This window comes from Hyperolius riggenbachi, chromosome 9 (genome assembly GCF_040937935.1).
Source record: "Hyperolius riggenbachi isolate aHypRig1 chromosome 9, aHypRig1.pri, whole genome shotgun sequence".
NCBI classification, from domain to species: Eukaryota; Metazoa; Chordata; class Amphibia; order Anura; family Hyperoliidae; genus Hyperolius; species Hyperolius riggenbachi.
Window position 1 is genome coordinate 129,108,056 of NC_090654.1, and position 15,998 is coordinate 129,124,053.

At 47.2% G+C, this 15,998-nt stretch overlaps 1 protein-coding gene across 4 annotated transcripts in view; it reads left to right on the forward strand.

The window, feature by feature from the left end:
* The window catches only part of LOC137532685 (Fc receptor-like protein 5), a 73,335-nt gene extending 58,123 nt beyond the window's left edge, over positions 1-15,212 (forward strand). For 3 of the 4 annotated variants that reach the window (XM_068253498.1, XM_068253497.1, XM_068253501.1), the window contains 2 exons: positions 9,017-9,048; positions 14,983-15,212. In XM_068253498.1, coding sequence (XP_068109599.1) covers positions 9,017-9,048; positions 14,983-15,075 — 125 coding nt within the window. In that variant the 3' untranslated portion in view covers positions 15,076-15,212. Of the gene's footprint in view, positions 1-6,068; positions 6,144-9,016; positions 9,049-14,982 lie in introns of those variants that run through there. The other variant, XM_068253499.1, reaches the window with a different exon arrangement.
* The last annotated feature ends 786 nt before the right edge of the window (positions 15,213-15,998 follow it).

Consider the following 15,998-nt stretch of genomic DNA (forward strand, 5'->3'; position numbering starts at 1 on the left):
AGGTGCTCATCCCATTGCAGTTTCTGCTTTTTCATCATGTGCCTTCGTAAGGCAGTTGTCCCTACGCGGGTCTTGGTCTTTCCACGGCTCAAATTTTCGGTGGCAGAGAGTACAGACGGCATCACTCTCATCTGAGGCAGACACACAAAAAAATGTCCACACTGCTGAGCCCTCGGATGATGGCAGTTTGGTTGTGGCTGCCGACTGAGTGTTAAGTGGGGTGCCAGAATCAGAGCAGGAGGAGGAAGATATGTCATGGTTCCATTCGGGAGATAAGGAAGATAAGGTGTTCTGTGTTAAATAGTCAACTACGTCCTAACAATCTTTGGGGTTGATGGTACGTGCCTTCTGTACACTGTACTTTGGTCGAGGGCCGCACGAAATCAGGCCAGCACGACCTTGAAAAGAGCTGCCCAGGTGGCCTGCCTCTGGCTCTGCCTTTACCTGTTGTGTTGTCTATACTGGGGGGGGGGGGGATGAAGTGAAAGGTATGCACTGACTGCTGGTATAATACAATGTGCAGTCACACAGATGCAGTGAACGTTATGCACTGACTGCTGTATAATGATGAGATGAATACACTTGTAATCCTATATGACAATCTGTTTGGAGGGCAAGTCTGCCATCCATTCAAGTGAAAGGTATGCACTGACTGGTATAATACAATGTGCAGTCACACAGATGCAGTGAAAGTTATACACTGACTGCTTGTGTAATACAATGTGCAGTCACACAGGTGCAGTGAAAGGCATACACTGACTGCTGGTATAATACAATGCGCAGTCACACAGATGCAGTAAAAGGTATGCAGTGACTGCTGGTGGTGTAATGCAATGTGCAGTTACACAGGTGCAGTTAAAAGGTATGCACTGACTGCTGGAATATAAAACAGCATGCTGTCACACAGATGCAGTGAAAGGTATGCACTGACTGTTGGTGGTATAATGAAGTATAATGCAATGTGCAGTCACACAGGTACAGTGAAAAGGTATGCACTGACTGGTATATAAAACAGCGTGCTGTCACACAGATGCAGTGAGAGGTATGCAGTGACTGCTGGTGGTGTAATGCAATGTGCAATCACACAGGTGCAGTGAAAAGGTATGCACTGACTGGTATATAAAACAGCGTGCTGTCACGCAGATGCAGTGAAAGGTATGCAGTGACTGCTGGTGGTATAATACAATGTGCAGTCACACAGGTGCAGTGAAAAGGTATGCACTGAATTTGCTGGGCCTGGCACAGTATATCAATTAGCAAGGGCCAGCTGCAACAGACAGGGTTGTAATGCACAATGCACAAATATCCACACACAAAAAAACACATCACAAGAACATAAGCTCTCAAACGTGCTGTAATATGTACGAACAGAGGCGCCAAGCAGAGTAAAACAATGTTCTAAAAATGATAAAAAAAAGAGTGAAGTCGAGGTGGACTTACCTCCCTCTGGTAGTGGACATATGCTCAAATGCAGAGTAAAAAACATACAATTTATTCACAGCTCCATAAAATTGCAACGCGTTTTGCGGTCAACAGTCCCGCTTCATCAGGCAGTACAGGAGCATATAAAACTGGTTCAGGTCCATAAAGCGTGTGAGCGCCTCATTTTTAGAACATTGTTTTACTCTGCTTGGCGCCTCTGTTCGTACATATTACAGCACGATTAAGTCTACCCCTGGTGGAGGGGTTCTTTCCCCATTTTCCTATTTACAGAGAGCGACTTTTATACCTGAGTGTGGTCAGGTACTAATACTCCCCACCTGCCTGTCAAGTGGTTGCCTGATGGTAACCCACCTTTGTGAGTATAATAAGAACCTTTGACATTACACTGTATATTGAGCTTACCAGACAATATTGCACTATTGGGCTCTTGGTGTCCTCTGTTTTGTTTTTATAAGCTCTCAAAGAGCTCTTTTTGTGGTGCTTTTCGGCAACAAATATCAGCAAGGAGCAAGCTAACAGACCTCCTAACTATTGCTTTCCCTATCTCTCCAATGTCTCTCCCTTCTCTCACTAATGCAGCAGCAGACATAGTGAGAAAATGGCAGACGCTGCTGCCTTTTATAAGGGGGGTCCAGGACGGAGTGCAGCCTGATCGGCTGCTATGTGTCTGCTCACTGTGACGTAGAGGGTCAAAGTTTAGCCCAATGATGTAGTATGGGGGCGGGTAGACCTCGCTAAAAGTTCACGTTTCGACGCGAACGCGAACTCGAGTTGTTTGTGCGATCACGTTCGAACCGTTCTGACCATCTCTAAAAGAGAGATTGAGTAGCGGAGTCACTGGGAAACCTATTGAAGAAAAGAAAGTACAGTTAATGGAAAGTAGCATCTAACAAAGAAAAGACGTCAACTATCTGTTTAATTCCAGTTATCACACTCACCTCAGTGGACCTCCATCCTAGCTGGAATATAAGGAAAGAAAGGAGGAGCCCTTAGTCAATAGAGAATGGATATACCTGATCTTTAATTTATTTTATGTATTTATTTTATTTTTATTATTTTATTTTATTTACTTCATATTTATTTTATTAGTTTTTTATTTGTATGCCACAAATTTCTGGAAAATCTCCAAAATAGGAATATAGCCGCTAAAGAAGGAGTCTGAGATATTTCATAACTAGAAAAGAGAAAGTTGATCAAATACCATAAGCGAGTTTTTAAAAAAAGAATTTTGCCGAGCAATATAGCTTGGACGTGGTAGCAAGAGACAGAAACTGATTAGAACGGAAATTGCTCAGTAGACCTATTCTTATCTAAGCTTTAAGCTGAAAGAGTATAGAACTATGGTATATATACAGTGAATAGTAGTCCTGGACAGAGATGGCCCGAACGGTTCGCTGGCGAACAGTTCCCGGCGAACTTCCGGGGTTCCCGATCACGGAGAACCGTGAACATTTTCGGAAGTTCGGTTTGCCCCCATAGTGCATCATAAGGGTCAGCTTTCATCCTCTACATCACAGTGAGCAGGCACATTGTAGCCAATCAGGCTACACTCCCTCCTGGAGCCACTCCCCCCCTTATAAAAGGCAGGCAGCGTCAGGCTTTGGACTCACTCGTGTGCCTGCATTAATTAGAGAAGGGAAAGCTGCTGCAGACTCTCATAGGGAAAGCTTAGTTAGGCTCTTGTAGGCTTCTTAGCTTGCTCCTTGCTGATTCTTATTGCTAAAAAAGCACCCCACAACAGCTCTTTTGAGAGCTAATCTTGTTCTTGTGATCTATTTTTTTGTGTGTGTGTGTCCCACTGACACTTGTGTTGCATAGACAGCCTTGGTAATTCCTACTGTGTGTGCCACTGCCAGCCAGGCCCAGCACATTCAGTGACTACCTCTGTTTGTGACAGGTGCACATTGTAATACCCATCACTGCATATACCTACCTGTTGTTCACTTCAATCAGTGCACCCACCTACCTACGTGAGCGCACGCAGTGTCACTGTGCCTGTCCGGTACCTGTCTGTGTGTGACAGGTGCACATTCTAATACCCATCACTGCATATACCTGTGGTGTTCAGTGCAACCACCTACCCACGTGCGTACACGCAGTGTGATATACCACTCCGTGCATACCTGTTAACTGCACCTGTGTGTCTGCACATTGTATTAGTCAAGACAGTGCATACCATTCACTTCATCCCTCCGAATATGGACAAAACAAAATGCAGGCCACCTGGCAGGTCTGTTAGAGGTCACGCTGTCGTGATTTTGTGCGGCCCTCGACCAAAGTACAGTGTTCAGAAGAAGGCACGTGCCATCAACCCCCCATATTGTCAGGACGTAGTTGACTACTTAACACAGAACACCTCATCTTTCTCAGCTTCCGCACGGAAGCGTGACATTTCTTCCTCCTCCTGCTCTGATTCTGGCACCCCAATTAACACTCAGTCGGCCACCACCACCAAAGTGCCATCACTCCAGGGCTCAGTGGTGTGGACATTTTTTGTGTGTCTGTCTCAGATGAGAGCAATGCCATCTGTACTCTCTGCCACCGAAAAGTGAGTCGTGGAAAGACCAAAACCCGCGTAGGGACAACTACCTTACGAAGGCACATGATTACAAAGCACAAACTGCAATGGGATGACCACCTGAGGAAAAGCAGCACACAAAAGCAAAGCCACACACCGCAGTGGAAGATACCAGGCCGCAATTTTTTCTCAAAAAAGGCGATACCTAAACTGTACCGTTATGTTGAAAGGCAAGTGGTGACATCTCTGGCACACAGCGTTGGGTCAAAGGTCCATCTGACCACGGATGCCTGGTCTGCAAAGCACGGTCAGGCCTGCCCGAAGACTAAGTCAGTCCCCACACACAGCATCTCTGCCTGCACGCCGTGTGACTGCCTGCCCCAAGACTAAGTCGCTCCCCACACAGCATCTCTGCCCGCAGGCAGCTTGACTGCCTTCTCCGCCACCACCAACAGGGTCCAGGACTCCAGGAGGATTCCTGAATTTTTAAGGCCACTATAATAATTATTCTGGTGCGTGTACATGCCTGCCTAATTTTTTTGGCTGCACTGCAGCTGCAACAACAAAACAAAAGGCATGTACATGTGCCAATTCCCCTTCGTGATCATTACCTTGCCGCGGTGAAGGGACTTGCGTATCACAATGAAGCAATGACCGCCGGCAAGATAATAAGGTTGTTGCTTCATTGTGGACAGACCAAATTTGATCAGCTGGACAGTCACTGTCCTGTCATTCAGCTACCTCAGCACGGCGACCATATGGGCTGGAAAGCCGCCATCACCTGCACTCTCGTCATGGTGCACACCAGTCCAGCATGGCCGTCACTACACAAACAGCTGTTTGCAGTCACTACATACCTTTCACTGCATCTTTGACTGCACATTGTATTGTACTTGGTAGTCAGTGCATACCTCTCACTTGAATGGATGGCAGACTTGCCCTCCATAACAGATTCTCGTTAAAGGATTTAAAGTTGATTCATCTCATATACAGCAGGGCCTCGAATGTCCTCCTGTCCTCCTGTATTGTTATTTTTGGTCACTACCTCGGGATGTGCATGCCATGCCTGCTGCCTTCCTTTGATGTGTGGTGGTGATGGTAGCCATTTCTTAGGCTCCCACTCCGGACCGGATTCGAACCAGGATTCCCCAGCCATTACCCGTAGTCACCATGCTACTGAGAAAGTACCATCGAAAGTTTCACACAGTTGAATGAATGGCAGACTTGCCCTCCATAACAGACTCTCGTTAAAGGCAAGTGGTGTCATCTCTGGCACACCGCGCTGGGTCAAGGGTCTGACCACAGATGCCTGGTCTGCAAAGCACGGTCAGGGCAGGTGCATTACTTATACAGCAAATGGGTCCTTACTTGGATGTGTGGTGGTGGTAGCCAGTTCTCAAGCTCCCACTCCGGACCGGAATCGAACCCTGATTGCCCGGCCATTACCTGTGGTCACTCACAATGGCAGACTTACCCTCCATAACAGATTCTCGTTGCAGGTACTGAACAGCCAGCAGAAAATATAATTTAAAAAAAAATAGATGTAAGCTTTAGCAATAAGAAAGAACCATCGAAAGTTGATAAGGCAGTCAGACATTGCCTGATATCACTGAGCAAGAGCAATCTCGCCATGGTGCGCACCAGTCCAGCATGGCCGTTACTACACAAACAGCTGTTTGCGGTGCGTTACACAGTGAGTTTGGTGTGTCAGTGTGAAGCAGTACTCTAATTACACTCCCTCATTGATGTATACACATGCAAGATGTTTTAAAGCACTTTAGGCCTGCAATTTAGCATTCAATGTGATTTCTGCCCTTAAAACGCTGCTTTGCGTCAAATCCAGATTTTTCCCTTGGACTTTTGGCATTTATCTCACTCTGCCATGCCCCCCTCCAGGTGTTTGACCCCTTGAAACATCTTTTCCATCACTTTTGTGGCCAGCATAAGTGTTTCTAGTTTTCAAAGTTCGCCTTCCCATTGAAGTCTATTCCAGTTCGCGAACCGAAAATCGGAGGTTCGGGCCATCTCTAGTCCTGGATGTAAACATAGTGTGAAATTTATTTATACTTACTTTTGAGAGTTATATAACTTGGATTTTCTTCCCCAGCTTTTCCGGTGCACCGGCTATGAAGAAAAGAAGATTTAAATGATATGTGTAGTGTGAAAGAAACAGATATATGTGAATTAATTTCTTTGGTTGGATACTTACCACTTTGACCATTTGTTTAACAAATAAATTCTTGACATTTCCATTTACGTCAGTGTCTGGTGGATTCCTCTCAGTTGGATAAGAATAAGAGTCAAAACAGGTTACACTGGTCCTCTCTATCATAGTTAGTTTCCCTTCATTTTAACATTTAAAAATATCAATATAAATGATATAAATAACATTTAGAGCAGGGTTCCCCTTTTTCGGTCAAGGGCCAGGTCAACATACTTCAAACTAATGGGGGGCAGGGGTATACCTAATATGATGTATAAAACATTAAATTGAACCTAGGTAGTGTAAATTTTTACCTGTTAACACATGCAGCCCTTTTGTCTCCCATTTAACCAAAGCACATATTATGCCCCCAATACAGCATGTGCAGATAGTAAAAAACCTCTTTGCGCTACACAGTGAAGTATACCCAGGGGACAACCTGTCGTCCAATTGGATAGCAGTGTCACCTGATGTGGAATTGGATTGGAAGCCAGTAAATGACTGCTCACTGGCTTCCTTGGGGATTGGTGGTGCCAGCACTACTATTCTATAAGCGAGCCACCAATATTTAAAGATGTAGTAGACCACATCTATAAGTAATACATTGTGAGTGGGGGGCCGGTGAAAAAGCCTAAGGGGCCGCATTCGGCCCGTGGGCCTTAGTTTGAGGACCACTGATTTAGAGTATATTAACCTCCCTGGTGGTGAATTTCTGTCCGGAGCGGTACATTTTTTTCAATAATTTTAGGCCTCCAATTCTTAAAGAGACTCAGAGATGAATAACCTAATAGATTTATACATACTTGGGGCTTCCTCCAATCCCATCCGCATGGATCGCTCCCACGCCGCCATCCTCGGCCTTCTCAATCGTACCGGGTCCTGTCACTTTGGCCAGTCAGAGTCAGTCTACGCAAGCGCAGCACGCTCCCTCCGTAGTTCGCAGGCGCTTGCGTAAAGCAGGCGCTGGCGAGACGGAGGGAGTCCCTGCGCATACAGAAATCTGGTTGCGTCTTGTGGAAGTTACGGGACCTGGTACCGGCGATAGAGGCGGAGGACGGCGGCGTGGAAGCGATCCATGCGAATAGGGCTGGAGGAAGCCCCAGGTATGTATAAATCCTATTAGGTTATTCATCTCTGAGTCCCTTTAAGTCATAACTCACCAAAATATCTCAGAATAAAAGCCTGGTAGACATTTTGCATGTAAATAAAAGACTAGAACACAAATTTGTTGAATTAATTACATTTATGAATAAACTGAAATTGTGAAACTGTACAAATAAGGCAGGCAGAGAGTAGACAAAATCCAGGAAGAGTTCGGCGCAGGCAGCGGGCAGAGAGTAGTCAAAATCCAGGCAAAATTTGGTAACAGTAAGGCAGAAGCTCTTAGCTCAGAAGCAGCTGGGAACCAAATGGCCACATTGTTGACATCCTAAGTTTTTAAATGAGCTTATCTGCCACGGCAATCAGGTGACACAGGGGAGAGATCAAATCACAACTTGTGATGGCAAATGAGAAGGAATTAGACACGTTAAACTCTCTATATACATACAGGGCGTATTCCTCTCTGTTTTTCTTCTGTCCAGTCCAGAGGGGGGGGGGGGGGGGGGGTTGGGCAGGCTGAACTCTCTCCCTCCCTATCTATCTATCTATCTATCTATCTATCTATCTATATGACATATATATATATACTGTATAAATATATATCTATACATATATCCATATCCATATAGGGCGCATTTTTCCCTGTTTTCCTATTTTCCTGTGCAAAATATATTCCCCCTAAAAAAAATTGGTCCTGCCCCCGATGACGTCACGCCGCTCCGCCGCACTGATTGGCCGCCGTCTCCCCAGGACAAGAGCCTGGATATGGGGATCCCGGCGGTCAGAGAAGCCGCAGACTGCGGCAGATAGCCGGGGAGGTAGGCTGGAGTCCCGCTGCGAAGCGCTGATCGTGTGCGGGATTTCAAAACAGTATGCAAATCAGGGAATTCTCTACCCCGACCTGAGCTCGGGCTTACCGCTCGCAGCTACTTTTTCCTACTCCGAGCTCAGGTCGGGGTTACCGCCAGGGAGGTTAAACACAATTTTCAATAGAAAAATACATACATTTACATATATTATTATTGATTTATAAAGCGCCAACATATTCCGTGGCGCTGTACAAAGTAAGAAATGAACATGGGGTACATAATAATACAGACAAATGGAATACTGTACGCCAATATACAAATGCGTAATTGGTGATGACAGTGATAAAAGTAACACAATGAATAAAACGTATAACGAATTCCAAGACACAAAAAGGGGAGAGAGCCCTGCCCCTGCGAGCTTGCAATCTAAAGGAATGGGGGGAAAACATCTGTACGCAAGTCATGAAAGAGGGACAAATGAGGAAGAAATAGGGACAGAGGGATTCAATTCCTGAAGAGGGACTGTCCCTTTAAAAAGGGCCTGTTGGGAGCTATGCTTTGCTCAAACGGTCAATTTAACATAACACGTTTAATTTAACATAACACTTCTTTATCCAAAATAAAGAATGCTTTGCGCTACATAGTGTGTGCTTATGACACATTCTAGATGTGCTTTCTTTTATTAATGTCGGCAGCCAATGCCCAGATATATGTAGTTTCATTATCTACTCATCAATCATGCCACTTTTTAAAATGACCAACCAATTGGCTTCTAATTGGTAAGATAAAGGTCTAAATCTTTTCCTCTTAATGTTGCCCTTGCTTAGCCAGCTGATCATGTGACTTTCCTCAGCGTTAAAGCAGTCAGAATTTCTGCCTCATATGTCAGGTTTGCCTTAAAACTTTTCAAAAGTTATAAATGTTTCATTTTTGATCTTGCAGATTCCATGACAACTGATGTGATTGATACAGATGTGAGTATTACCTTAAAGGGTCTCTTGAAGTACAGTGGGTGTATCAGATCTCCTGCTGTGTGGCAGAGGTGGAAATCTTTGTGCTTCTTGGCAAAACTACGGACTTTCGCTTTTTATAAGTAAACAAGAATGATGAATGGGCGGGGATACTGCTTGTTTTCCCTGTAGGAAATGAATGTGAATGACTGACTACTGGCTTCTGAAGAGTAACTTGGGAGCACATAGTGGGTAATTTGACATTATACCAAACTGTTATCATGGGCAAAACTACTGAGTGAGCAGCCCCTGCAGTCAACGAGGGGCTTGGAAGCCCAAACTACGCACCCCTCCTGAGCCTCCTCTAAAATAGGCACTACCTTCAGAGCAAGTGTTGTCGTGTGCACATTTGCTATGGGTGTGGGTGGCATATCTTGAGGTGCAGGCATGGCTCCTACCATAGGCACCACAGCATCAGACATTACATCAGCAGCAAAGTGAGGACGCACAGTACCAGCAGACACAGAGCACTATGACATCATTGGTCACGTCCCGGTTGTGAAGTGCAGCCACGCGGGTACCATGCGCCCTCTCTTCACAGCTGATGTGAGGTCTGATGCTGTGACAGGGAGGCAGCATGGACGGGGGGGCAACGCTGATATGAGGTCCGTGTACTGTAAGTAAGAGGCAGCTGAGGAGTAGGGGCTACTTACACGCGGGACACAACACTTTGCACTACCTAAACTGGGGGGGGGGCTGCCTACACTTGGGGCACCACTCACTATCTTAAGTGGGGGAAATGCCTATATTGGGGGCACCACTCACTTCCTCAACTAGGGGAGCTTCTTATACTGGGAGCACCACTCACTACCTAAACTGGGGTGCTGTCTATACTGGGGCACCAACCACTACCCAGTGCAGTTTCTAGGCTAAAATGCACCCAGGGCGGGGGTGTAAAAATTGCGCCCCCCCCAGCAAAGTATGGGCGCCCGCAATATAGGTTAGCCAGGTCTAGTTGCACTCAGTATAGGTCCCCCCAGTATAGGTAGCCAAGAATAGGTAATCCAGTATAGGTAGCCAGCTATAGGCCCCCAGTATAGGTAGCCGGCCATGGGTGAGCAAGTATAGTTGCCCCCGGTATAGGTTAGCCAGGTCTAGTTGCACTCAGTATAGGTCCCCCCAGTATAGGTAGCCAAGAATAGGTAATCCAGTATAGGTAGCCAGCTATAGGTCCCCCCAGTATAGGTAGCAAGGCATAGGTGAGCCAGTATAGTTGCCCCCGGTATAGGTTAGCCAGGTAGGTGCCTCAAGTATAGGTAGCCAGTATAGTTGCCCCAGTATAGGTTAGATAGGCAGGCGCCCCCGGTATAAGTTAGATAGGTAGATGCCCCACTACAGGTTAGCCAGGTCTAGTTGCACTCAGTATAGGTCCCCCCAGTATAGGTAGCCAAGAATAGGTAATCCAGTATAGGTAGCCAGCTATAGGTCCCCCCAGTATAGGTAGCCAGGCATAGGTGAGCCAGTATAGTTGCCCTCAGTAAAGGATAGTTAGGTAGGTGCATGCAATATAGGTAGCCAGTATAGTTGCCACCTGTATAGGCTAGCTAGGTAGGTAGGTGCCCCCAATACAGGTTAGATAAGTAAGTGTCCCCAGTATAGGTTTGATAGGTAGGTGCCCTACAGTATAGGTTAGATAGGTAGGTGCCCCCAGTATAGGTTAGATTAGGTAGCTGCCCCCAAGTATAAGTTAGATAGGTAGGTGCCCCCCCAGTATAGGTTAGATAGGTAGGTGCCCCCCAGTATAGGTTAGATTAGGTAGGTGCCCCCATTATAGGTTAATTAGGTAGCTGCCCCCAGTATAGGTTAGATAGGTAGGTGCCCCCCAGTATAGGTTAGATTAGGTAGGTGCCCCCCAGTATAGGTTAGATTAGGTAGCTGCCCCCCAGTATAGGTTAGATTAGGTAGCTGCCCCCCAGTATAAGTTAGATAGGTAGGTGCCCCTCAGAATAGGTTAGATAGGTAGGTGCCCGCCAGTATAGGTTAGATTAGGTAGGTGCCCCCCAGGTATAGGTTAGATTAGGTAGCTGCCCCCCAGTATAAGTTAGATAGGTAGGTGCCCCCCAGTATAAGTTAGATAGGTAGCTGCCCCCAGTATAAGTTAGATAGGTAGGTGCCCCCCCAGTATAGGTTAGATAGGTAGGTGCCCCCCAGTATAGATTAGATAGGTAGGTGCCCCCCAGTATAGGTTAGATTAGGTAGGTGCCCCCCAGTATAGATTAGATAGGCAGCTTCCCCCAGTATAGGTTAGGTAGGTCCACCCCCCCCCCATAATGGAGGGGGGGAGCCGGAGCCTCCCTCTCCCCGGGCTGCCCTCCGTGCTCCCCCCTCAGACGCAGAGTAATTACGCAGACGAAAGCGCTGGGCATAACTACTCACCTTCCTGCGTTCCACTCGCACCTGATCTCCTTTCGTCATAGACATTGATACACACGCTGCTTCCGGCTAAACAGGAAGCAGCGTGTGTATCAATGTCTATGACGAGAGGAGATCAGCTGCGAGTGGAACGCAGGAAGGTGAGTAGTTATGCCCAGCGCTTCCGTCTGCGTAATTACTCTGCGTCTGAGGGGGGAGCACGGAGAGCGGCCCGTAGAGAGGGAAGGAGAGGTCGGGCTGCCCTCCCCGCGGCTCCCGATCCCCCCTCCTCTACAGCGCCCCCCTCACAACAGCGCCCAGTGCGGCGGCACGGGCCGCACGGCCCTAAAAACGGGCCTGCCACTACCTAAACTGGGGGGGGGGGGGGCTGCATATGCTAGGGACACCTTTCACTACCTAAACGGGGGGGTTGGTACTTATACTAGGGGGCACCTCTCACTTCCTACATTGGGAAAGCTTAGCATTGGTAGTATAACACGTATTAGACAATTAGCACAACTCGGGCTTGATTCACAAAGCGGTGCTAACCTACTTAGCACGTCTAAAGTCTTTAGACGCGCTAACCAGGGTGCTAAGTAGGTTAGCACTGGATTTCTCAATCAGATCGCGCACTAACTTTGCGCGCACAAAGTTTTACGCGCGCAAAGTTTTACGCGCGCTAAGTCCCATAGGCTTTAATGGGCACTTCGCGCGGAGCGCCCTGCGCTCTGTGCAGTACGCGCATAAAGTTTTACGCGCATAAAGTTTTGCGCGCGTAAAGTTTTATGCGCGATAAGCTTGTTTAGACGTGCTAAGGGGGTTTTCACAGGCGTGCTAACAGTTAGCACCGCTTTGTGAATCAAGCCCCTCATGTTATATTTTCAACGTGTGTTGGCATTGGCAATGCAACTTGTACTATTTGCGCCATGTTGGCTACATCTGTTGTGAAGATGCCAGATTAGATTAAAAATGCTCTCCCATAAATCTCTCTTTCCTGTCCTGTTATTTGTAGTTGTACAAAAGGGTGAGAGAGCAAAGAGAGCCAAGACACAAAAGGGTGAGAGAGCACTGCCCATGCGAACTTACAATCTAAAGCACAGTTCCCCAACCCTGTCCTCCAGGCTAGTGTTGGGCGAACAGTGTTCGCCACTGTTCGGGTTCTGCAGAACATCACCCTGTTCGGGTGATGTTCGCGTTCGGCCGAACACCTGGTGGTGTTCGGCCAAACTGTTCGGGTTCGCCCGAACGGCTCATTGCCTGGCCGAACAGGGCCCCTGTTCGGCACGAACAGGGCCCTGTTCGCCCGAATACTGCCCCCCTATGGGGTCGCAGGCATAAGGGGGGAGCATGCCCCGATCGCGGGGGGGGTCGGAAATTCCCCCCACCCCCTCCGCTAGCGCTCCCCCCTCTGCCCGCTTCCCCATTCAAAAGTTAGGAAGTGAAACTGTACCTGTGCGGTAGTGGGTGGCTGGCAGTGGGCGGCACTATGGAGTGACTGAGGAGGAGGAGGAGTCCGGAGAGTGACGCGTTGAGGGAGGCCGGGCAGCAGGCGGATCAGCAGTAGTACCGTACTACTGCTGATCCGCCCACTGCCCGGCCTCCCTCAACGCGTCACTCTCCGGACTCCTCCTCCTCCTCAGTCACTCCATAGTGCCGCCCACTGCCAGCCACCCACTACCGCACAGGTACAGTTTCACTTCCTAACTTTTGAATGGGGAAGCGGGCAGAGGGGGGAGCGCTAGCGGAGGGGGTGGGGGGAATTTCCGACCCCCCCCCGCGATCGGGGCATGCTCCCCCCTTATGCCTGCGACCCCATAGGGCCCCCAAAAGCGGGATGTTCGGGGAGTTCGGGGTTCGGCCCGAACATGCCGAACATTGCGGCCATGTTCGGCGAACTTTCCCGAACCCAAACATCCAGGTGTTCGCCCAACACTACTCCAGGCCCACCAACAGTACATGTTTTGCAGAAAACCACAAACACGCACAGGTGAGGTAATTAGTGTCTTAACAGACTGGCCCTGCTCCAGTCGGTATTGAACTCAGCTGCTCGAGACGACATTCATCTTTCTTCTCGATCTTCCTCTGCCGACCCTCTTTGTCAAGCTCTTCACTTGCTGCAAATTAACCAGAGGATTCAGTTCAAACTCCTAACCCTAACCTACAAAGCTCTCCACAATCTCTCTCCCCGGTACATATCCTCACTAATTTCCAGATACAAACCCAATCGCAATCTCAGATCGGCACATGATCTTCTGTTGTCCTCCTCTAGAATCAACTCCTCACATTCACGTTTACAAGACTTCGCATGCGCTTCACCCCGCCTCTGGAATGCCCTCCCACAACACATCCGTTACTCGCCAACCTATGTTGCCTTTAAACGCTCTCTAAAAACACACTTGTTCTGACAAGCATATGCGCTACCTTAGGCCACTTCCCTTTGTCCTAAGACTAAATTGCACTCCTACTAGGTGTCCTAAAACACACAGCCTCTATATATATGCTGCATACTACCCCTTCTCTTGTTTCCCCCATTCCCTTTAGATTGTAAGCCCGCAAGGGCAGGGTTCTCTCCCCCTTTTGTGTCTTGGTAACCATCATACATTTTAATCAATCAATCAATCAATCAATCAATCAATCAATCACAAAGCACTCAGAAAAGTGATTACTGTGTGGCTGAGCTCTAAGGGCCCTTTTCCACTAGTGGTGATTACGATGCTGAATTTAGGGTTTGCATAATAACATAGAAATTGCGGTAGGTAATTTCCACTAATTTTTACAAAACCGCAATCGCGCTGAGGAGCAATTTTTTCCTGCATTGCATAGCAAAATCGCAATCGTGTAAAAAAATTGTGACTTGCAAGAGCTAGCGATTGCTAGTGGAAAAGTGCCCTAATGGTGTGAAATTTTGATTTTAGGGCTGTCATAAGCTATAAGCTATAACCATCAAAATTATAACAAAGGCTTGAAATATCACGCTTTACAGTTAATGGGCTTGATTCACTAACCGGCGCAAAGTGATAGCGCCAGAGTGAACAGCCACTTAGTGCCTCATAAGTAGCTTTGCGGGCACTAATAGTCCCACAAAGCTACATCGCAGACAGCCAAGAGCAGTGCACGCACAGCTGTTATTAGAGCGCGGTGCGACGATAACGTTGCACCCGCTGCCCTGTAAACGTCGCACCTCATGCGACGAAAATGGCGCATCGGGTGCCCCCAAAACGGCGCACTAATAACAGCTGCACGCACACTGCCCTGGGCTGTGCGCAATGTATGAATGTGTGGGCGCAAACCACTTAACTCCGTGGTTTGCGCCCACTAGCTCTTAAGACACAGCTTAGAGCTGGTTAGTGAATCAGGGCCCATGAGTCTATACCCGGGTCTGCCGGTACATGAGTATACACGGTAAGTGAAAACTCTTTCAGAATCACCCAATGATTCTTTTCAATCACCAGCTCTTTTTAAGCAGAAGTATAGAATCAAAAGTAAGCAAAATTTGGACTAATTTGAGACTTGCTTTGCATGACCTTTAATTCTTTGTCTTATTAGTATAAGCTCTATGCAAACATAGAGAAAAAAGAAAACCGGAGATCTCTTCCAGAAATTCCAGATGAGATTGACAACATCTATCAGAATACCTAACCCTGAAGAGTCTTCCCATCAAGAGCCACCAAATAAGAATATGAATCCCCAAACACACACACACACACACACACACACACACACACACACACACACACACACACACACACACACACACACACACACACACACACACACACACACACATACACAGAAACACACACACACACACACACACACACACATACACAGAAACACACACACACACACACATACACAGAAACACACACACACACACACACACACAGAAACACACACACACACACACACTCACACACAGAAACACGCACACACACACACACAGAAACACACACACACACACACACACACACACACACAGAAACACACACGCACAACTGTGATGCAAAGCAGAAATTATGTTATTTCTGGACTTTTTAAAGAGAACCAGAGATGAAATATGTGAGAGAAAAAGTGGAAACGTTTTATAACTCTTATATTCACTGCTGAAGAAATCCAATCCCTGGTCAGTCCTTTTCGCTATACAGGATGGTACTGCACAGAAGACCTACATGGTACCCTAGGTGCTTTCAAGCTGTCTCCTTAAAAACCGAGGGGACCTCGGCCACTTCCACAAGGAACAGATTCAGATATGATCTGTTTTACAGTCTTCAATGAAAAACCTCATTTACCTTTTACCCTACAAGAGAGCAACCGCAGGGAAGGGGGGAGGGTCAAAGGGTGGGGAGGGAGTTTGGGAGTTAAACTTGCTTTTTGGGATCTATGATGCTATACCGTTCTGCTGTACATTATTATTGCTATTAGAAGACTCTGAAAATTCAGAGTCTCCTAGGATTCGGTTTTCCAATATGCTCTGCATTATATACTCATTATGATGTGTCTAAATGACAAGCCTCTACCACTTCCTGGTTGTAATTTTCTCATGCTTACTGTATGTTTAAAAT